The sequence below is a fragment of the Acanthisitta chloris genome, unplaced genomic scaffold, assembly GCF_000695815.1.
Source record: "Acanthisitta chloris isolate BGI_N310 unplaced genomic scaffold, ASM69581v1 scaffold13016, whole genome shotgun sequence".
Taxonomy (NCBI): domain Eukaryota; kingdom Metazoa; phylum Chordata; class Aves; order Passeriformes; family Acanthisittidae; genus Acanthisitta; species Acanthisitta chloris.
Genome location: NW_008677429.1, coordinates 270,055 through 294,198, shown reverse-complemented (window position 1 = coordinate 294,198; position 24,144 = coordinate 270,055). Strand labels below are relative to the sequence as shown.

General features: G+C 37.8%; 1 protein-coding gene across 1 annotated transcript in view; it reads left to right on the top strand.

The window, feature by feature from the left end:
• Positions 1-1,058: 1,058 nt before the first annotated feature.
• Positions 1,059-24,144, top strand: part of LOC103803904 (WW domain-containing oxidoreductase-like) — a gene marked incomplete at its 3' end in the record, with an annotated part of 105,022 nt that continues 81,936 nt past the window's right edge. The window contains exons 1-2 of the mRNA XM_009076484.1: positions 1,059-1,083; positions 2,035-2,141. Coding sequence (XP_009074732.1) covers positions 1,059-1,083; positions 2,035-2,141 — 132 coding nt within the window. The remainder of the gene's footprint in view (positions 1,084-2,034; positions 2,142-24,144) is intronic.

Here is a 24,144-nt window from a genome sequence, read left to right as displayed (position 1 = left end):
GAAAATTGCTTGGACTTAAATACTGTAAGTATGTAATTGCAGAAAGTATTATAAATTCATCTTGGTGTCTGTTGTTTCTATAATGTAAGTTATGTCTTGTGCTGTAACTGGATTTTGTTGCTTCAGGGTGTTTTGGAAGTGAGATCAGCCTGTCTTAATAGGCTTTTTGGTAAACAATTTTTAAGGTGAAATCATGAACATGCATTAAATGTCATAAAGCTAAAACAAATAGCTCTTCTCTTTTGACTTCTTCACATACCCAAACTGTCAGGCAGTTTGATTCATCATTTTCTAGTTTAAGCTTGGCTAATTGAAGTCATTAAGCTACATTGTGCCTCTTTCAGCTAGATGGTCATTGTCACAGCTCTCTGTGGAGATGGACAGTGATACCATTGAGTACCCCACAAATACAGAATAGCTCACTCCTGAGAGAAACCCACTTTCTGGCTCAGTTCTCTGCACTTCATGGACATTTTGCTTTCCCCAGACCTCATCATCTCCTGGTATAAATTTTCACAGACTTGTTTCCAATTAAAAGTTTACTTTGGACCAACTTCTATGCAACAGAGAATTGGACAGCAAAGCCAAAAGCTTACGAAACTTGCAGGTGATGTCACATGGAAAGAGTTGTAGCTCTTGGTGGACAGTTTGAGAATTTGAACTCGTCACTATAAAGTGCAGTCCAGTCCTAAATTAACAAAATGAAATTGATCTGAAATTTGAAGGCTCTTTTTCAAAAGGAGAAATGAAATGTCCAGGTTCACAATGAGGAAGAAATCATTAACAGTATTGCACTAAAAGGGTGTGTACAGTTGTTTAGAAATTCGCTGTGAAACTTTGTTCTATGGATGAAAGGGAAGAACCTGGGGATATAGGTTCAGGCTGCACTTTAATTACAGCAAAGTGTGAGCTGCCTGTCCAATGGTTTCAGATTTAGAAAGAATGTGCTTGCAGATTCAGTCCTATGAGTGAGTTTTGTGAAAGAGGGAGCTTTTCATGGATTATTCTTTTTCTATATCACCTGGTACATCCAGTGACCTGTTTATCCCTATGACACTATGACCAATATAACGAAGCTGCACGGTATATGATTGCTTATTTGTAATGAAGAAAATGTTTCTCTGTATATCAGCTGATAATGGGACAAAAAATGAGTTGATTTTACACAGATAATTTAAGGAAGATTTTAGCACAGATTTTCAGGTGTGGGTACTAAAACATACATGTAGATTACAGATGTCCCTAGGCAGAATTACAGTTTCTGAGAATGGGCTTGACAGCCCTCTTCTGGAAATGGTTTACCACTTTGATAGTTCTGTGGTTCCTGGTTTTGTGCAGCAGTGTCTTACAGTTTGGGTGGTGTTTGCATTGGAAAAAGGAGTTGTTATCGCCATGTGATTTTGATTCTGATTCCCTCATGCATCCCATTGGATGTTTCCCCTGCCACAGGTGGTCCTCACATTGATGACTCAAAGGCTAACTGTGCATCTAAAGAGCCCTGAGCTCATTTTTAGAATACTCTTTATCACTTTCAGTGTGAAGTTGCCAGGCATAGTAGTTTTGCAGTCTTGTCATATGGCTCATTCTTCATAGTCAAAAAAGTACAGGGCTCAGAGCAACCTGGTCTAGTGGAAGGTGTCCCTGCCCATGGCAGGGGGATTGGAACAAGGTGATCTTTATGTTCCCATTCCAGCCCCAAACCATTCTATGATTCATGATTCTATGATAATCCTGCTCTTCTAACAGCTTAAGACACTGAGGTTGAGAAATTGAATCTGTTTTTTGAAGATTCCAAGTCTGTTTTGCACAAAATATATACAATCATTGCCTCAAGGACCTGCTCAAATTGAGGTGTCTTTTTTTTGTTATTTATATGTGTTCTTAAAAGCTGAGTCCAGGTGACTTTCAGACAAGTAATCAGACTGCAAGTAGCCTTGATGTACTTAAGTGAGTGGCTCATCTTTTGAGCTAGAATTCTATAGCTCTGGTTTGTTGCTGGGATCTATTTCTGACTAGGAAAATGTTTTATCCTAGGTTTTGAAACTGCCAAGTCTCTTGCACTGCATGGGGCATGTGTTATCCTGGCCTGCAGAAATCCATCGAGAGGCAATGACGCTGTGCAACGCATCCTTGGGGAATGGGTAAGTGGATGTACATAGTGTCCAACACTAAGCTGTGTTTTGCAAGACATGAAGTCTTTTGTGCAGTACAAGCAGTTCAATAGATGTGGCATTGCCGTGTGAGAATCTAAGTAAAAAGGCATTTGTCTTATTTTCTAAGATCCTGTTCAGTCACTGGTACATTGGTAATAGAGATTTTTTGTTTTCTATGAGTGTGTTGGAGTGTAAGGCTTGATGTGCTGTTATCCATGTTACTGATGAATGCTTTGTAAGGCCAAAAATGTTTGAAAGAACCAGAGGCATGTTTCATGGGAAAGGACATTTCCAGAACCAAAGTTTATAACTAACTGAAAGAGAAGATAACCAGTTGGATACTAGAGACAGAGGCTGTTTTGCCCATAGTTTTTCTGCTCTGAGAGATTTCAGAGGGTCATTCTTACACTTTTCAAACCCAAGACTATTTCCCTCCTTTTCTGACCTAGTCCCCCAGGCCCAGGCTCTGCTGCCACATTGTCTCAATGGTTTTTTTCCTTCTCGGTTCTTCCCATTTTCTTCCATTTTTCTTCCATTTTGTCATACAACCTCTTCTGTCCCATCTATTCTCTTGTTGCTCCTCCATTCCCTCATCCCCCCCTTTTTTAATGATGTTGTGAGGCCCTTATTAAAATATATCCAGTGTTCTTAATTATTTCCTCCCCTAATCATTTACCTGCTAGTAAGGATTGCAGGTTACTTTTGTCTGAGGTTGGTGGGACTGCTGACTTCCAGGAAATAATCTGGTGGCATGGTCCTACACAGTTTATCTGTGTAAGAAACCACAGGATCAGATTATTGGATTTTTATTGCTTTCCAGCAAAAATTAGTGATGAGTGTTTGAACTTTATTTCCCAAGCTCTCCAAGTATTTCAGCTGCTCCCAGATGATATGGGAGAGCACTCAGTGGAATTAATATTTGCACACAAGTAGACTACAGATAATTAGAATATTTATTATTGCAAAGCAAACAGTGCTTATTTGCAAGTATTTCCAAAGAAGTGATGCTTGTAATATTGCTAATTTTTGTAACCACAAGTTTTGTGTAAAAACATGCCTGTTTCTCTTGCCCAGATGATATTGATGATCTACAGTAAAGGATTGGAAGGAGAAAAATATCCTCCTAGTTGCTTCAATGCTTCCCATTAAAGCTGTCATTTTGGTTTTTGTTTCAATAGCATGAAATTCCGAGAGGATTCCAACAGAGGCAGACATAGTGTGTGTTGCTTCTGTTCACTTGTTCATTTGTCTATTCTCTTTCACTAGAAGTGCATTTGGTGATACTCTGTTGTTTGAATTTAATACCTCCAGTCCATCTGAATTTGGCTGTATAGTTGGGTTTATGTAACCAAAATAAGGCAGTACTTGAGTACCTTTTATTTGAAAAATATCCCTTTACCCCCTTAATTCTTGCCATATCTCTGAGCACTTTGAAGGCAATGGGAGTTCAGGAATACTTGGGTTACTGTCTCTATTATCTCACCAAAAGTTAATGAATCGTTAATTGAATGAAGATCACTGAAGGTCGAATTACTTCAGAAACTCTGTGTTTATTTACTAGCAGTTTTCAAATTCTAATTGTTCAGAAAAGGAGTCTCATCTGTAACGTGGGAAGCTGGAAAACCTTCAATGCATCTTTGTAATAGCTTTGTTGTTGTTTATTGAGAGGGACTAATTAACTTTGATTATTGCACTAATATTATGGCACTTTGACAGTCCCTCAGATTTATGACTCTGGGAAAATAAACAAATGAAATGCAGGTGCTGGAGCAGAAAGAATAAGTTATTACTGAACTTTAATTACTTGGAGTGTGTAACCAGGAGAGAATTAGTTGATGAATTACAAGATGCTTAAAATTTACATCAAATTGTAAGCAGTCTTGAGGAAAACAAACATAAAAACCTGCCCCAAAGTCAGTTACTGAAAAGAGAGAGACAAGGATTAATTTGATTGATTTGCTTCTAATATTAAAATATTGATGTAAAATATTAATTTTTAGCTTATAGGTGTAACTACAGAGCAGGAAGTTGTTAATTGAAAATTCTTTCCTAAAATTAAAGGGCTTAAAAAAAATGTCAGCAACCTCTGCGTGTGGTTCAGATGAATTCTCTATATGTAGCTGCAACTGTTGTGCTGTAAAGAACTTCAAAGCATCCACAGTATTTTGTCTTCTTTGTTCCTAAGGAGAGCAAAAGTATTGAAAAGAAATTGATTTACTTTTCAATTTGGGATCAGTTTTAAAAAAATAGAGCTGACTTGGATCCAGTGTTACGAAACCTCATGTTCATGTTGCTCAGGTAGCAATAATGATACTTACTTGTTTTATGAGTTCTTGTAAATCTCTGAGATTAAATCTCTGAGTTGCAGTGTAAATAGCTTGTTCCTACTGTAATTTGAAGGGTGGAAATTTGGTAAATGTGTTCCTACTCTTCAACTGAGTGTCCAAACCACATGTTCTACTAATTTGCTTAATATATGCTCTTAGAGCAAAAAGAAAAAAAAAAAAAAAATCATTGCCATGTAGAGTTCTAGTGTGTTTACTTGCCATGTGTGGAGTTTTACTACTCCATTGGTAATAAAATTGGTATTTCTATAAAAACTTGTATATTACTCAAACCAAAGTGTATCCTATGCTGACTTTTCTGTGAGACAGTATCCTTTAGTACTCAAGGTTTAAATGTTGGACACGGATTATTTCATTTTTCATTCTTCATTGTCTGATGCAAAAGAAAGTTGTGCATATTCTGCAAGACAAAAATATTAAAGAGGTGTCATGAAACCACTTAGTATTTCAAATGTTGATACAGTTATCTGATTGATGATCTGTATTAACTAAAGCCTGAAAAATACATGGGAAAAAAACGTAATTCTTAAAAATCCAAGCACCACTTCTGCCAAGCCTCAACAAACCAAACCAAACCCAAGTCAAACCTAGTGTAATGCAGCATTTAAAAATAAAGTACAGTGTACATAACACTACTTAGGAACACCATGGAGCTTGTTCCCTTAGTGGGTCTGTTTGTGTCATCTGTGTCTGCCATGGACTGAGTGTCTGCAGAGACACAGCTCTGCTCTGGGCCTGTTGTACTTCTACGTAAATTGTTAGGCATAAAATGCTGTTTCAATCTGCTTTTAGTGAAAGCTGAAAATCAAGTTTATAAAGAGAAAATGAGACAGCTAAATGGCTTGGGAAAATCCAAGTTCCCTTAGTGGGTCTGTTTGTGTCATCTGTGTCTGCCATGGACTGAGTGTCTGCAGAGACACAGCTCTGCTCTGGGCCTGTTGTACTTCTACGTAAATTGTTAGGCATAAAATGCTGTTTCAATCTGCTTTTAGTGAAAGCTGAAAATCAAGTTTATAAAGAGAAAATGAGACAGCTAAATGGCTTGGGAAAATCCAATTGTTAAGATTTAAACAGCAGGTGGAATAATGGGAGAAAATCAGATTTTTTTTAGATTAGCTGCTATTACGTTTAAAAGGCAAATTTGAACTGATCCTAACTGGCTGTTGAGACAAATCTAGGAAACTTTGTTTTTAATAATTTAAGCTTGAAGAGCTATTTTATAGAGAGTTTGAGCTGTTTGAGTAGGGATTACCCATATAATCTTGCTAATTACTGTGATAACTGATATTTGTTCGCCACCTGCAATATTCCAGTTATTTTCTTTCTAAACTACAGCAGAATTTTGCTAATATTGCAAATAAAGGGTAATTGCCTTGTGTAAAGCATTGTGACATTTTTAATGTGACTGGTCTTAATGTGACTCTTCTGTCAAGAATCATTTTTATGGAGAGATATGGTTAGTTATATTGGTACAATCTAATGTTTTATATACATATATGTAGACAGAGAAAGGAAGAGAAAGTATGTAAAAGCAGCAGATAAAGAGAGAGATCAGTTTGGCTTTACATTTGATATCTTGAAAATGAATGTTCATGCACGATGACGTTCAATATCAATTTAAAACTGTTTGATAATTTCTTGCTCGGGAAAGAGGAAATTAGAATTCTAGAGTTATGATTCATTTTAATCAGAAAGAAATTGTCAAACATAAATCTCTCCTTGAGTAGTGAAAAGGCCTGAAAGCAGCCAAGAAAAAAATATCAATACTTTGCAAAGGAGGAATGATCGTTCCAATTCGTAGCTTAATTGACTTTGAGGCTTAATGAAAAACACTACAGTGCTGTTTGTACACATAGTTGCTCTGACAAACATGGAAATCTATGCTCCAGGAAGAGAAGCTAGGTAATTTATTTTACATTATTATTGATATAATTTTCTAATTGAGTATGAGCAGAATGTTTGGATAGGACTGCGTAGCTCCAGATGTTAGTGATATTCTCAAGAAAATACTTAGGAATAGGAATGAATAAAATGTTTCATAAATCACAGCTTTTCTTGCCAAGAAGCTCTCATTTATTTATTCCTGTCAAACAGTCTTTGAAGTGGATATTAAAAGATAAATTGTAAGTTTAATATTTCATAAAAAGTAGAACGTTTCTTTTGTAATTCTTCCTCAATATTAAGCCCACAGCAACATTAAAGATGAGATTAAACTGTAAAAAGAAAATTTGGGTTTGCTTTTTAAGTAGAAATTTACAAGGTAGAGATGTGACAAGAGAAAAGAGAAGAGCTGTGAAGAAAACCAACAAAACAAACGTGACTCCTTGCTGTATTCCTTTCCCCTGAAGTATTCCTCACCCAAGGAGTGATTTATATTCTTGCTGATTAAGTAACTGAATGAAATTAAAACCTGATAAGTGAGTCTTTGTATTCCAGTTGTAATCTTGTAAAGCACAGGAAGATGAGAAGCAAACTGGGCACATTCACACAGACCATGGGCAGCAGTTTTCGTGTGTGAACTATGTGTGTTTCCCCTGATGGAAGGAAGACTGATTTCCCATGTACTATATATTTTCTATATATTCCTGTGTAATACAGAATAGCTCTGTAAAATATTCTGCTGTCTTAGTCTCTTGATGCTAATCTTGATACAGAAGATAAAATTTCCTCTTCTATCTATTGGATGTTAATTTTGGGAACTTTTTCTGTACATCAGTCAGACTGTTAATACAGGATTTCCATACTACATGAGAACCCACACAATAAATTTTTTTTTGAATTAGCTAAGGGCATGATTCCGGGAGAGTGTCTCATCATTGTTGGTGACAGATTTTCATTTGTGGGAAAAGCTGAAAAATGCATAGAAAATGGCTTTGGATATGTAGTAAATACTGAGTGAAGCCACAGTCTGTTAGTACAGAATTAGAGTTTCAAAGCAGTGCTAAATAAAAGCCTCTTAAAAAGTAATCTCTTCAAAATAGGAAGTATTTCAGCATATCCTACCAGGAAAGCACATGCATGTCTGTGAGAATATTACTTCTAGTAGTCTGTTGTTATTTTGTAGTAAAGAATGGTCTTGTTTCAAAGCAAGATATTCTAAAACTATGTATTACTGGCTCACATGCCATCACAGTGTAATATACAGTTATAAAAGCCTGCAATATATAGATCTATTTCATTTTCCAGTGCATGAGGTGTGCCCATACTGAAGAATCAAGATAAACGTAGTTATCAAACCTTGCTGTGGGGAAAAGGCCTTGCAGGAAGGGGCAGTAGCTTGTATTAAGCAAACTGGTAATGCAGTAAAAAACCAAATCTGTGTCAACTCGTCTCAGTTGCAGTTGTAGGCACTCCAACTAAAGCATTATTGTCCCTGCTGAGTATAAGGCTTTTTAGATTATTTTTAACTGTATGCTAGAGATCTTTCTGATGTGAAGGAATATTTAAATTGTCTAATTAGAATGGAATCAAACCTTATATTACTAGTGGTGAATTAATAGTATAAGGATTAACCAGTCCTGGTGCTAGTAGCAACTCATGGAGATGAGTGTGAAAGTATGACCAGATTTTGGCCATAATGTATAAGAACTGTATAAGTTCCTGTGAGTAATCTGCTCAGCTGAGATACCTTAAGAGACTGATGTTTGCTGTCAAGCTGTTTTCCAAATACAGATGTATTACATTACAGATTGTTGAGAAGACATAATTTGTAAGCAGTAGTAGCATGTCTACACAGCATTAAGTAAAGCTAAATGTAATACAGTCTACTCTGTTAATATAAGAAGCTGGAAGAAAGCAATTGCTTTTGTATTTTGAAGTTTTCTGCTACGTTCTAAGGCAGCAGTTTCTTTGAGTTTGCAGGCTCATGTATTGGGACAGTAACTATCCACAGAGATATGTCTCATCCTCTCAGAGCTATTGGTCTTGTTATCAGTGAGAAATCTGTGATCTTCAAGTTCTTCTGCCAGATTCATCTCTAAAAACAGCTGTGGATCAGTGAATGGCCACTGACAAGAGCAAGATGCTTTGTAATGGTTTGTGAAGAAATTTGTGCTTAAAAAATCCCCCACATAAAGTTAAAAACATTGAATACTTTAGTCAACATTTACATGGCTGAATTGCTGAGGTTTTTTTTTGTACACTGTAAACATATGGCATGAATTTGATTTCATTACAGATGCTGAGAAAAGGGAAAGGCAAATATTTATATTACATTCATGTTTTACAGTAAAAACACTGTTCAGTTTGTTTATACAGTTCCACTGTTACAGTTTTTATGGTTAGTAATGAAACCACTGTAAAACAGAGCCTGAATTATATGGCAGATGTGTTAAGCCCCTAACTTTCAGGGTTGGGCATCCTTCTGAATACTGATACCATTTACTTAGAGAATTGATATACTGGCTACAGCTGAACTGTTCGTGCTTGCATCTTCATCTCTAGTTAGCTCTTCACTGTTACTGTATTAAAGATAGAGTTTTATTATTTATTATGATGAAGCAACCAGCTGGAGAGTGCAGCATGCCCAGCTCCTCATGGGATGCACTGGCTGCTGCTGCTGCTGCAGGGCCAGGGTTTGTTTCCACTGGAGCAGATGCTGCTTTTAACAGCTTTCAACCTAGCAGCACCCCCCAAACCTGAAATAACCTTGGTACCTTTGCGCAAATCCAGGAACAAACCCCACAGATGCACCCCACACCTGACAGCATGCACCTGACACACACAGCAACACCACCCAACCCTGGGGTTTCCCCCAGCATTGGCAGCAACCCCCAGACTCAGGCTCATCCCCAAAACCTGTCGGCAGCCTCCAAACCCACAAACACTCTGAAGCCCAGAGGCACAGCTTAAACCTGCCAACAGTCCTGCAAGTCCGGAAAGAATCGCTAGATGCACCCCCAAATTGGGTACCTTCCCCCAGGCCAGGCAGCATCCCCCAAAACTGGCAGCACAGCTGCCCTGAGCTTGGTGGGTTGTTGTTGTACCCCCCAACTAGGCCAGGACAGGGAAAGGAGGATGGAGCAGGGTGGCTGAGATAGCCCAGGTCTGGTGGCGGCATCACCACCAGCCTGGCTGTGCTCCTGCTCTCCAGGACATGCCAGGGCATCCTGGCCAAGGCAGGGACTGCAAGTGCAGATGGAGCTCCAGCATGTGAACGTCGCATGGTTTCAAAGGGTTGCTCCAGGGTGATGCTGACAACAGCCCCTGTGGGCCAGCATGGCCTGAAGCACATGGCCATGGCCCTGGGCAGCCAGACAAGGCCAGCCTGCAGGGAGAAAGGTCTGGGGAAGGTCTGCCAACCCTGTGGGAGAAGACAAGACCCCAGTCCCGTTCCCTACCAGTGCCCTTGAGAAAGGCAGAGGAGAATGACTGGCAAATGAGTGTGGGATCTCCCAGTGCACACAGACAGAAAACTCTATTGCCTCAGTTAGGCACAATGACAATGAGTGAGGGTCACCACACAGCTGGTCCTGCAGTGGTTTCCAGTGGTAGGGCTTTTTCTCCTGTGTTGTTGCTGTAAGATATCTCAGATCCAGTCTGGCCCAGGCTGGAAGTGGTTGTTCCTCTCCACCACCATGGAGCCATGGGAGAGCCCCAACACTGCCTGACTGCACTTGGAGACATCACAGCACATCTGCCTCTGGTTTGACAGTCCAACCACTTGGTTGCTCTCCCATGAGAGTGGTCTGCCACAGAAGGAAGGGAAAGTATTGAGCTCCAGCTGCTGCAGCATCAGGCACATCCAGGCAGTCCCTGCTTTTCTGCCCACCCTGATTCCAGCTCCTCTATGAAGTTGAGGACAAGCTTCACAGTGCAGAATGTGGCCAGGCCTGCTGGGGCAGTCCCCAGGTGAGCACTGCACTTGTGCCTGACACCTTGTGAGCTAGGAAGAGAAAAATAAACCTCTCAGAGATTCAGATCCCCATGGTGAGCATTTTGGTCACAAATGGCTCTTGGTTTTGGCACTGTGAGAAGATGCCAGTGTGTAGAGTCAAAGTCTGGATGCAGTGCTGGTGGAAGCAGGTCTCTTGACACACTGGGTGCACCATGGTGTGGTAGGACTTGTCTTCCACAGCACCCAGGCAGGTGCTGCAGGTGTTCTGCTGCTGTGGACAGGCCTGCACTGCCTGCTGTGGGTGCTGCTCCCTGCAGAAGGACCTGGGGGGAAGATGGAAGGGATGGGCGAGGTGAGGTGGGAAGGGCTGAGTCCTTCCCTGGTGATGGTGAGGAGCATGGAGGAGCTGGGAAGGAGCCCCAGCCCCTGTGCAGGGGCAAGGCAAGTGCAGGGACAATGCAAACAGGAAGATTTCGACTAATAACAAAGATTTGGATACGGGAGAAGGAAAAGAGTGGAGCAACAGATTAGCTTTGTACCTAAGAGAGATGATGATACATAGTAAGAATGGATAAGCAGAGATTGATTGTGTGTGAATTCTAGGGAAAAGGGTGTGGAATCCTTTGGATAGGGTGTCCATTGGTCTTCGTAAGCCTTTCTGATCTTGCAGTTCATTGTAGCTACAACAGATCGTGAAAGAGCTTCTACAGTTGTCACTGCCCACTTCATCCATCACTAGGAGAAGTGAAGATGCAAGAGAAAGTGTTTCTTACTGCAAGAAACACATGAGGACTGTTTAGGAAAATAAAATCCTGCAAAGGCACAGACTTTAAGATATCTGAATTCCACAAGACGCTGCTTAACTGCCAAGTTCTGATTTTTTGTCACAGTGGTTACTATTACTTAGTCTGCAGAGGTTCTTTCCTTCAGGATGGCCACAGTTTTAATAGCTATTGAAGGAACAGAACCAGAGTACTTTTCATTTTGGGGAAAACAAATTAAATAAAAATAATTTTTTTGCAATGATTTGGTCACTTTATCTCTTTTCGGTTATGTGCCTTGTACAAGATATATATATATCTTGTTCCAAAAAATATTCTTGAATGAGGTGGTGAATAAATGATCTGGGAACGTATGGTTTACCGTATGTTCTGTCTTTAATTTTGGATTTCTAGGCTGCATTGGAATTTTGTGCTAATGTATGAATTCATAATGTTGTAGACAACTGATAGAAACCAACAGAACACTCTCATAGCTGTGAGATTGCAAGGTTTTTAGCACAGTAAAACAATTTGCCATCATTTCCTCCAGGAAAGACAAAGTTGTCTTTTGAGTTGACTAAATTACTTTTGCTCTCATAATTCTATTAATCTTCCAATATCTGTTACACCTATACCAAAAAAAAAATAATCTAAAATGTAATTTTGAAAGAAGTCACAGTATCTTACCATTCCTTAATTTTTTCCTCAAGTCAGCAGAATTTTATACACAGAAATGTTGAAGTGATCTTTTTGGTAATTTGTTTCTTTAGCACAGCCCTGCTGTTCTTAATCTGGAAATGTGAGTCACAAAATCCCTACCATGCCTAAAGCTTTATAATAATACTACTTAAATGCAGTTTGAGCTTTTTAACAAAAAAATTTAAGACACCCCCAGACAGTACCAGACCTCGGAATAACCCCTTTAAAAACTGCACTTTGTGCTTAGTCTTCAATTAAACATCACTAGGAGACACTGTGTGCTCAACAATTTCACCAACCTGTCTGGAGATGTCTGTCTTCAAAAAAAAGGAGGCTTTGTACTTTGACTTGAGTGTAGCTTCCAGGGTGCAAAGTTTGGTTTTTCTCTGATGCTGTATGTATTTAGTGTAACTTGGGTTTTGCCTTTTTCTGAACCTTTCTCTCTCAGAATCTGTTTTCTGAAACAATTTAGGTTGTTGACATTGAAAACTTATTTACTGTGGTCCAGGTAGATGTGTTCTTACATAAAGGGAATTCTGCTGTCATTGGATTTCTGGTTGTCAGTTCTGGGAGAGGAGGAATTAGAGTGTCTGGCTATAATTTTTTTTCAAACCATCTTCACAATTAATCTGATTGTAACATAAGCTTGTAATATATTCCATTAATGAAGAAGACAAGCTTAGCTTATGGTAAATACACTACTAAGTGTTTATAGTGCATTTCATATTTTACATGATTCCCTTTATAATTCTGCTTATCTTTTCATTCTAATTCCCTAAAGGATGTATAAAAGAACCCCTAAAGAGAGTAATTACTGCTCTATTCCTTAACCAAGGCTCCTTTTGCAAAAAGAAATCTGAGCAGCTTTTTAAAGAAGGCAGTTTGAAATAAAAATGCAAATAAGCTGCTTTGTAACCACATTAATTACCCACCTAGCCTCTTATTACCGTGTTTGTATTGTTTGCAAACACTATTTACAGTCGTGTGGAAATTACCATTCCTGGGCTGGAGGAGGCTGCTGCTGGTGGGTTGTGCTTTGGAACCAATTAGAGCAAACCCTGTCTGCAGTGGGGCTCGGGGGAGCAGGCATAGCCTTGCAATGTCAAATCATGGCATTAACTCGGGCTGCACAGGCACTGCCTTGTAATTATATTATTGGTCCTCTTTTGCCTCTGCAATGAGTTTCATTCTCTGCATTTTAAAACTAACAGGCAGCATTGTGTCTCGCTAATGATTTAATATGTACTGTGATCATTTTTTATCAAAGTCGTGGTGAAATCCAGTGGGTCGTGGTTTTTTTTGTCCCCAAATTGGTTCTTTGCTTTAATTTTATACAAAGTATACAGAAGTCTAATGCTTATGTTCAAGATCTAACACATTTCTATATAATTGATTTTTCATGGTAAACCCCAAATTTACTGGTTTGTTTCATTATCAGAATGAACAGGAGGAAGTATTTGTCAGTATGAGTTGCAAACAATATGTTGTCTTCCAACATTTTGAAGAAACTGGATACCTCATAGTGAAACACGGTCCTATTCTTTCAGTGCAGTACACACTTGTTGCTAACCTGGTATGTGTTTTCTTGTCATGTTTTTCTCTGTCACAATTGTGAAATGGGCCTTCATTATAAAAATTGCTCAGAAATGAAAATTAAATCAAAGAAATAATTCAGTATTCATGCTTTTAGAATCATAGAATCATAGAATGTTAAGGGGTTGGAATGGACCTTAAAGATCATCTAGTCCCATCTCCCTGCCCTGGGCAGGGACACCTCCCACCAGAGCAGGTTGCTCAAGGCTTCATCCAACCTGACTTTGAACACTGCCAGGGTTGGAGCATCCACAGCCTCCCTGGGCAAATTTAGACTTACAAATGTTTCCAGGTCCCAAAGAGTTTGATTTGATGGGTCACAGTCTGCAATGTGAAGAATCAGTTCTTTAAGATTTATTGTTTCCTTAGGCTGGTAACCAGTCTGTCAATATGTTAAATGAACCTTTTGAAGTAGAGAAGCATTTTTTTGGTTGAGCTTAGTACAGGGAAGGAAATGTAGAGAGATTATTTTCTTTCTACTTGTGAAAGTGCCCTGCATGGATCTGCAGAGCTGTGACAGTGTGATAATGCTTAAAGGATACTTGCAGAAAAAGACAAAAATCCTAAGGTCTGTACCAGTCCTACTGTAACACTGAATATAGGAGAGCAGAGAAATAACAATCCCAGGATGGTGTTGTATGACTGCAGAATTGTTATGCATTAAAACAAAGAAAAAAACAGAAGAACTCATTGCTGGATCACTTAGAGTTTTTAACAGTGACAAGGGACTAATGTGAGGGCATCAAAAGAAGCACTGACTTGTTTCATGATCTACAATAGCTTATAAAACTGAAGATAATTATATGACTACAGAGCAGCATAAGTGACATAAAAGAAGCATAGCTGGAGTTCAACAGCAATGCAGGAGATGTATAGAAAACAGACTTGCTGAGTAGAGTGCTTGAAAGGTGCTATTAATGTGTTTGCTTGTCAATTTTATTTCTAAATTTTTTATGGCTATGAAACCAAAACATCATGTATTTTTTTGTTTAATTTGTTGTCCTTTCTAATTTATCCTCACTCTTTAATTCCCTTTAATCCTGATAATCATTTTTGGAGGTGGTGAGTCAGGGACAGAAGTGTGCTGGATTTTACTTGGTCTCCTGAACTACTTTTTAATAGTCTGTTGCTTTATCTTTTCACTCACTTTGTCATATTTAGTGCCAGCAGTGAGAAAATACACTGTTTTCTTTGAAAATTTCCATTTTAGCAATGCATAGTGAGAACTATGTGTCTAAGGAGAAAGTGGCCCAGGAGGGGTCCAAAACAGTCATGGTTCTTTGGGTAATTTCACAAACCAATCATTGAAACCTTTGGTGTGTTCCAGACAGTCTTATTTTTGTATGAATAAGATGAGTTTTTACCTGCTTATTTAACTTAGATGGTTAAAGCATTAGGGTGAATACACTTGATACCATTGTGCTTAATTTAGTAAGAGTCTTTAAACCTATGGTATATCGAAGTGCTGCTGTCCAAAAGGATGTATATTTATCTTTCTCATTAAAAGATCTGTTTCCAAAGCCCACTGAAAATACTAATTTTGCTTTGAAGAGTTTTGGGTCAGACCCAATATATCTGTATGCATGAAGATTGTTTTTACAGGGCAGAACTTTAGATACATGTTTGCAGCCATTTGATCACACTTAATTTGCCAATATTTGCAATAATTTGTGTTATTTCATGCCAAACATGGAAAGGTGATTGTACTCTCCTGTGCTTGTTATTATATATTAGCATGAAATATGTAAATACTATTGAGTTTTCATGTGTGCTTATCTAAACTGTCACTATTTTAATTTTGAGTAATAGACTAAGTCAGGTATCTTTACCTTAGACTTGTGCTTTGTAAATGACTCTTTCAGGTCCTCTAAATCCTTACTGAGATACAGATGATAGCTATGCAGTTTGTAGGGCTGTTCTGGTCTTACGGTATTCCCTAATTCTTAAGAGGGACATGTTGAGATTGGACTGTAGTTTGGTTTTAACTAAAGCATCTTTAGGTGTCTTAGGCCTTGAATATTTGTTGGTTGTGATGACAGAGAACTATTTTTACTTAAAGGTCCTAAAGAGACAGTGTAAGGCACCTTCGAATAGGTCTTGGATGAGTTTTACACTACAGATTCTTGACAATATGGTAGACTGGTGAGGAGTATCTGATCCAGATTAGCTGTATTGGTGGGTGCTCTTTATGAAGATTCAATTAAATTTCTAAAAACGTTTATGGTTAATATCCCTCATTTTGCCACGATGGAACTGCTAAGTGCATCTTACTGGCTCAAGCTTCATGCACACTTGAAATGCTGTAAGAGTATCACTGCAGAATAGACACTGCTAGGGAAGTGCAGCAGGTACAGATCTGGTCTCAGCAAATAATAAACTCTTTTTGTTTGGTTTTAAGGGAAAACATTCAAATTACTTTGTTTCTTTGCTTTCTAGAGAGTCATCCCTAGTCTGATTTCCCAGGGAACCAAGACATGTTCAGTCACTGAATCTGCCCTTCCTTGTCTAATAACTTTTAGTCCCGTAGAGTGTTTAGAAGCAACTTTTTACAAAAGGTAAAGTTCCTTTGGATAATTAGGTTTTTTTAAGCACTGAGCTTTGAAAACATGTGAATATCTATTCAGTGAGCAGAACTGAAGGGACTTCAGGCTCTTAGGCATCAGAGAACCCTTGAGAGTAGGTGGGAAAGAGGGTACAGGACCCAGTGCAGGGAAAATTTCAGTCTGGTCTTGATTTCTGCCATGGTGCTTGGGTGTTAAGAGTTCTCACAGAATTGCTACTCTGTTGAGTAGGAGAGTGGCCTGAACACTGCCTGCAGCTTGAAAACAGGACATCAGGAGAACTGAGGTGGTAGTGACCCTCTCTGTGCCAGGGTGACATTTATGCCTTGTGTGGTAAGGGAGTTTTAGTATTTCCCTCAGTTATACTATCTTGTAAGTTTTAGGAACTGCTCCTTAATGTAGTCATGTTTAACATGTTCTGGTTACAAACAAAGACATGAATGTATGTACTCATTTCTAATTAATTTGTGTAATTATGTTTGATAATCTAGGTGTTTGCAAAGCAGAACGTGGTACACCCCATTTACTGTGTGCTGTAGCTAATAAAAAATAATAGAATGAAATAAATCTTGAAACTAACTTTAATTGTAAGTATAGATTAGTTGTAAATTGTATCTTTGTTATGTTTATTTTTAATTCTGCAGTGTTGCAGGTTTGTAGAGCATCCCAATTAGTGTAGTTATCCGAAGTAATGATGAGTTAATTGCTGTAAATGCTGAATGTTATTTCCGTGACAATTTAAATACAGTACTGAGCTACTTTTCTAAAACATAGGACTAGATGTAAAGGGAAAAAGGAAATGGTGACAATAATGAGACCTGTTAATTTGATAAAGACTTTTTTTTGTCATTCAAAGTGATCATGCAGTTAAGATGATTAAAATGCATGATGAAGAAAGAAGTATAACAATTAAGAATAAAATCTTGGCATCTCAGCTAATACCATTATAAACATGGACACAAACGAGGTAACCTGTATATTTCACTATGTATTAATGTGTTAATTGAGAAAAAGCATTGATGGAATTCATCTGAAACTGATTTCTGTTCTTCTACTGCTGCTTCTGTTCACTCGCTGAAGCCTCTCTGGCTTTGCAACTCGTCTCGTCCTGTTTGGTAGTCTTCCATGGCAGTAGTGCTTCTCTACCACCTAAGGCTGTAAGTGTTGTCAAGTTTGTTTTTGTGAATATGTTGAAAGAGTAGAAAATGCCTCTAGCTTAAAAGCAGAGTGTTTTCCTTTCTGATGAACAGTAGTAAATCCTACCATTTTGAAAGCTGTGTAGTGTACCTATGAGAAATGAGCTGATCCAAGATGTTTCCTTGAGCGTGCATGCTGTAAGAGATATTAATAGCTTCCTTCAGCAGTGTCCCACTTAGAATAACTTGGAAATGCAATATTTCATTCTGTCCTGGTTAAATTAACCTTACATTTTCCTGTGAAATGGCATGTCTACCTAGAGAAAATTTGAAGTGTACTGTGTACATTCACACTGCAGGGGGAAAAAATGGTATCCAAGGTAGTATTTATGCATTAAATATTTACTTTGCAATTCAGGATTGGTTGTCTCCCAGCTGAGTGCAGATTTGGTAGTGGAAACTGGTGCCATGCACTTCTCAGATAGGTGACCTTTTTAAATAATGAGAGAAATATCAAAACTCCTGGAGTCAGTTCTGGGGACATTAGTGCTAAATTGGATTTTTACATGTGAAAGGCTTGATAAAGCATCAGCAGAAAACTTCCTGTACTTGTTAAGAATGGTGCAGTAAGGGAAAAGCTCTTCCACTCCTTTGGGGGAGTTTTTTGAGCCCTCCCCTGCACCAGGAATTCACTGAGAGAATAAGACTGAGCAAAACAATGCACAAACCTGAAAGTCACAGACATTCAGGTTCATCTGTTTGGTCTTGTTATGACAGAAATCATTACAAGTTTGATAGATTTATTTATAAAGACTTGCTTCAATATTTAAAGTACATCTATTCCAGCATTCCTCATTTCAAGCTTGGCTGTGGATCAAGATGAAAGAAAAATTAAATTGTATATTGAAGAGCTGTTAATTGAACTGCACTGCATTTAGCAAGGGAGCATCAGCTTCAGGCAGTCAATACTACAGAGAATTTTTAATGTACTGTATCACTAGATTGTCAGTTTGTATTGGAGAATGCAAACAGAGACTGCTTCGACTGATGAGAAAGCCCTGGAAACTTTTAAGTTTTTGAAGGGAGAAAATGTTGTTTTGCTTTGATATGTTGTGACAAAGTTGTTGATAGAACCAGGAACAGCATTTTTTTTAGGTGAATATTATTTAAATATCTTTTTAGGGCTAAATTTTGATTGCTGGGTGTTTTTTCTTTACATGGGTAAAGATTGTGTACTGATTTTTTTTTTTAAATGGGAGCAAAACAAGTTCCGCAGAATTCTTGAACTTTGCAATTTGAGCAGTTCTGAAAGTCTCATTTAAAAATATTAGTTCTCTCCAGATATAATTCTAAAAAATGGCATATCAAAAACCTTTAGAAATGCTTTAGAAAAATGTTATCTCTCTTTCCTAAGGCAGTGTTAATTTCTTTTGTAGTTAATCTTTTGCGCTGGAATTTAGTACATTTATAGTTAAAGATTCTTTTTAACAGCTAAATTATTTAAGCACATCTTCTGGGGTAACATGGTCTGTTTGGTGTTAAGTATGAAATACTTTTTATTCCATTTTCTTCACTGATAAAAATGAAATAACTAGAGGCATTTGTAGAACCAGAACAGATTTAGGACTATGGTGTTAGATTAAAGATGTACTATTCTAAGACATAGCTTGTTACAGCTGTCACACTTTGGGATAAAATTCTTACTTTTGGTGGGCCAGGGCTTTAAGTTCACCTTCAGAAAAACCATAGTGAGTCTGAAACTTGTGAATAATTTTCAGATGTCAGTCTGTGGAGTTTCTGTAAGTGTGGTAGGTCTCAAGTAAGTGGTAAACTTAAAAATTACTTACATTGCTGGTGCATTGTCTTCACTGGCAGCAGAAAGAGCTTTCATAGAGGTTGAGTTTAGTCTGTTCATCTTGCTATCTCTATGGCATCTGAGGAGACTGGGAGTGGCTTTTTTTGCCAACACTCAAATACTGCCTAGTAGAAAAGTTTAATTTCAGATGTAGAGTCTTCAGTAGTGTGAGAACATGGATGGCTTTGAAAAACCTAATTTCCCCATGATACTGAAGTCTCACCAAACTGATAAAAGTCTCGTGACTCCAAAAACAAAATAGAAGAGCAGTATCTACCCTGTGTAAGTACCTGACTGTGCTTGATTAATCTGGAGTTCTACAGCAAAACTTTCTGCAAAGCTGACAGCTGTTTGGGAAGGTGAAAGGTATTTGAACAGATTCATCCCATAGCTGCTCACCCTGGTAGGTTGAAGTCAGTATGGATGTTGCTTATATGCTCTCAACTTATTGTTGCATTTCTCAGGTTTTTCTGGTTTTTTTCCCTCTTAGTAAAGTCTTGGAATGTTTCCTACCATGTGAAGATTGCAAGAAGGGAGATACTGCATATTCTGAACAACCTGGTGTTTTGCCCTCCAGATTTCAGAGTTAGGGTCTAGATCAAAGGTGTGTATCTGATTTAAAGTATCCTGTAAACATCTGAACTTAGACTTGTGTGCTACTAACTTTATTTTTTAGAAAGATTGTTATTACTGAAATATTAAACTTGAAAGCTCTGTAAGAAAACCCCTTCTTCATATTAGAAGCTCTAATTTTGATATCTAAAATGCTTTCATGCAGTTCAAGTCAAAATCATTGTGCTGTATGAATGCTATTTTGGATATTTGCTTGAAACAGTAATGTCTAGCAACATATTCAGTGATTTTGCTACACTTGTCTGTGTGAGACAGTGTTTGACAGGGCAGTAATGTTCAAGAAGCCTTAACATGAAAGCTTGACAATTAGAGTAATTAAGAGAATTGTCTGAAGCTCTGGGAAATGCCATAAATCAGAGGTCAGCTTGAGATCATGCAGAAATAAACTAAAATTCTTCAATTTTATTTTTATGTATGTAAATCCTGTCTCTTCTGCGTAGTGTGCAGTTGTCTGATATGAGGGCCTAATTCTGAGAACCATTGTAAGAGATTTAATTTAGGGTACATGAGTAAATCCTTTAATGCAGTTGAAAATTTGCAAAAGAAATGCAATTTAATGAGCAGCAACATCAGGTCTCCATTGTGTGTTCAGTTTTGTTGTTGGAAGAACAGAAACTTTCTTTCTGTGAGGAAAAGTTGAGTGGCTTTCCTGTGACTTGGGTAGATAAGTGTGGATGTTAATAGGCTTCAAGAAGATGTTCATGCATCTGGTTGGTTTTTTTTATTAGACTACCAGTTAATTTGTGCAAACTTCTCATCTCCAGGCAATCTGATTAAAAAAATTGTATGTTTCCTGTTTCTTTATGCACTGTGTAGCTGCATGAGGCAATATCTTTAAAATGTAAAAAAGCCTACAAAATGCACAGTCTGATAACAACAACAAATCTAATCTAAAGTGACAACTGGGAGACTTTCCCAGACGTTTTTCTCTTTAATGTAACATGACTTTAAATTGATGCAGCCCCACAGTGATTGAAAAACTCTCAGAGCTTGTCTCCCATGATTACATTTCTGATCTGTACAACTTAATTTTTTAACTCGGTGAATCTCACTTTTGCGAATGAGCAGTTTGGTTCTGTTTTAAGAGCGTGAGTTTCATTGATGCAAAAGCAATGGGTCTGTAACACTGTGAAAAGTAAGATTTCTGATAGTGATCCTGGGTCAGTAACATGGACTTGTTCTTTCTCTGAGTGATCCAGAGTCATCTGTTGGCTAAGGCACTGTATTGAGTGCTGGTTAATACTTGTATAGTGAATTTAGTGTTAAATTAACTGAATTAAGAGTAGTCAAACTTTGGGTAACTTCCCCCCTCTCAAAATACCTTCATTAAAGCATTTTAAATCCCCTTAAGCTTTCTTATATCTTGAAAATTCATTCTTTTTTTTTTTTGAGTTTTATTGAAATGGGATAGCTGTCATGCACTACCTTAAGCAAACAAACAAACATAAAACCATATTAGGGTTCCTGAGATGCTTTATTGTGAAACAAGTCACTTCAGATTTCATAAGGAACTGAAGCAGTATGTACCCCTGACTGATATAATATTTTACAGAGAGAAGTACTTACAGTGATTTTATTGCTATTCCATGCACTAGTCTGGAGCTGTGGCTGTAGATGGACATTTGGGTTTCTCATTATAATTTTTGGTAATTCATTGTAAATTTGAAGTTAACAGATCCACTTACCAAGTGGCAAAGCAGCACAGCTCCTTACTCCAGCATACTTTGCTATCTTCTCCTCTCCCCAGTTGCTCCAAGTCTCAGCCCAATGGGACAGCACAGGGCAAATACTGGGGCTCTGTCACCCTGAATGGGATGGGAATGAGGCATTCCCAGTTAGGAATGTGGGCAAGTAGTAGCATCTGGGACTAAAAGGAGCAGAGAAAGGTAGAGGAGTTGGCAAATGTAAAAAGGACAGATTAGAAGGTCAAAACAATTACTTGATCCAGACCACAGTTTTTGGTTAGAATGTAGTTGGAAAATCAAAGATTGGTTTGTAAGTTTCAAAATCTAGTAAATTGTTGGAAATTGTATTTTTTCATAACCCTCATTTTATCCCAGCTTTATCTCAGTATTCTTCTGGTATAGAAGTCCATAAATTCTCATTTACCTTTTCATTTACCTTAAAAAATGTATAAAGTCTGAAGAATGATATATGTAAAGCAATACTTTATAATACGTGTAACTGCTTCTGGGCCTGCCCTCTGGATCTATGTGAGGAAAAATGGTCCTGGCTAGGAAGAAATGTCCTGTGGTCAGTTTTGTAATACAAATTCTAAAAATCTGTTATTTATTTCTTTATTGTCTCTCTCAGAAGCAGAAAATGATGCCCATGGGTACATGCAGTGGTTGGTTGATATCAGTTGGAAATAAAAAGAAATAAAAGCCTTTGAAATGTAGTAGCTGTGTTTTATATCAGTGATGCATCATACTGTGTTGTACTTATGAGATTGTGCCTGACTTATGCCAGGGCAGAGCAATCAGGGTTTCAGCAGGCTGGATTTAATCCATAGAACAGTGGACAATATGCAGGACAGGTAATAGGCACAATAGATAATCTTTTTGAAGGAGAAAGCAGTGAGGTGAATGTTGTAGTCCTTAGGAACATTTCAGCTGTCTTGACTAAAGCTCTGGAGGTGCTGGAGGGAAAAAAAAGGAATAGCATTTCTATAAGAATGTCAAATTTTTGGAACAGTGCAATAGAACATAAACCAGGTGAAAACAGATTAACAATCTAAGATATCTAATACTATCTTTTCCATAAGATCTAGTAACCAAGAATTTTATTTGACTCTTTCATTGCTTAAACAAAAAATGTACTATTTTGTGATGTACATCTTGGGGTATATCTGATGGTGATGATGATGATTTCAGTCTTGTTTTCCAATCCTTCCTCCAGTTTATCCTGCATAACCTACTTATAAGAGTATTTCACAGTACATCTAAACTTAATTAACAGCTCAGAGCCACTAGGACAGTGATTGTCTTCCCAAAATGGTCAAGTCATTGTCCAACACAAACATGAATATCAGAATGCACATTTGTATTACAAACTAGTCAAGCTACTTCATCTGTTTTGTTGTCTAAACCCAGTGTCTATCAGTCTTAAGAAATTTGTTACCAAAAAAGCAAAGTTTTGCTTGTAAGAACATCATGAAAACTTTGCCATCTGGAGAATGATTTTTCAGGATCACTAGTTGTTTTTTTTTTTCTTTAAGAGAAAGTAAATATGTTCTATAGTATTTAATTTGTTTGAGAAATTAAACAATTCAGTATTTAACTGACTTTTTTTTTTTTTTCTCTGTGTCTTCTGCCTTATTTAAGAATAACCTGTTCTCATATTGCCAGTTTGTTAAAGGGCCATTCTGGTATAGGAGAAGCTGGCGAATCAGTGTTGCATTTCAAGTAGTTCAACTGTGTCTTTGGCATCTGGTTCAAATTATGTCCAGTTCAGTTATTTAATTACTGGATTGGACTCATGAAATCCTACATGGAGTTGGAAGGGATTACTTTTTCTTCCAGTGCTGAACAACACTGGAATTATTTGCAATTTTTCTTTCATTCTCTTTCCACGCCAGCTTCAAGAGAAGGGATATGGTCAGGGAATATGAATGATTGTGATTTCTGCCTTCACTCCTGTCACTGAGTCCCCCACAGTTAAAAGGAACACTTGGCAGAGCTGATTTTGGTGGTGAGCTGGTGCAGGTATTTGTGCACAGGGTTTCTCCATCCCATCTCTCATCCTGTATTTAGCAACCCATGGGGTTTGCATTTTGAGACCTAACCTAACCCATCTTTACCAAGGTGACTCTGGCTTTATCTAGATTTGCCCTCCAGGATATTTTTAATTAGATATAAAGGAATGAATACATTACTTTAAATTATTTTGATGAAAGTATTCTTGCACTGTCATTAACAATGAGTTAAATGAGCTAAAACTTCCCTCTAGTTCCCTATCTTTTGATGAGGAAACAAAGCAGTTCTTTGCATGATTAAGATTTGTGGTATCACGCCTGAAATGAGAAGCCATAATATAGGCTTTATAATTTGTATAGGTTTTTTTAACTCCTGCATGGACACTCTTCTTTCTGTGCCTATTTTTCCAGCTGGTTTTGTTATGTTTTGCTTTGATTTCAGGAGCTGACATCATAAGTTTATATCTATGTTTTTATTTTTCCTTTATTGCTAAGGAGGTTGTTTGATTCCTCAGGCACCTCAAAGAGAGCTGGCCTTGAGAATTCCCGAGGCTCTTTAGAAACTTCAGATCTGGTTGGTGTTAGACCCATTAGACTGAATATGAATTTTTGATAGTTAGTGATGATTAAACCTTAGCAAGGTGTATGAAAACATGAGAAAAACCTCAGGGCAACAAGCTAATCCTTTCAGTCACTTGAAGTGTGCCACGATTTAGAAAGCTGATTTCCAGTAGCAGTTTTACAGTATATTATCAGCAGTTTGAACAACATTTAGAGAGCAGTTAGAGAAAAAATACAGGTTATTTACTCTTGGAGAAAGATGATTATTCTAGTGAAAAAAGAAAGGAATTAAATTTTGTTGTTTATAGAGCTCTTGG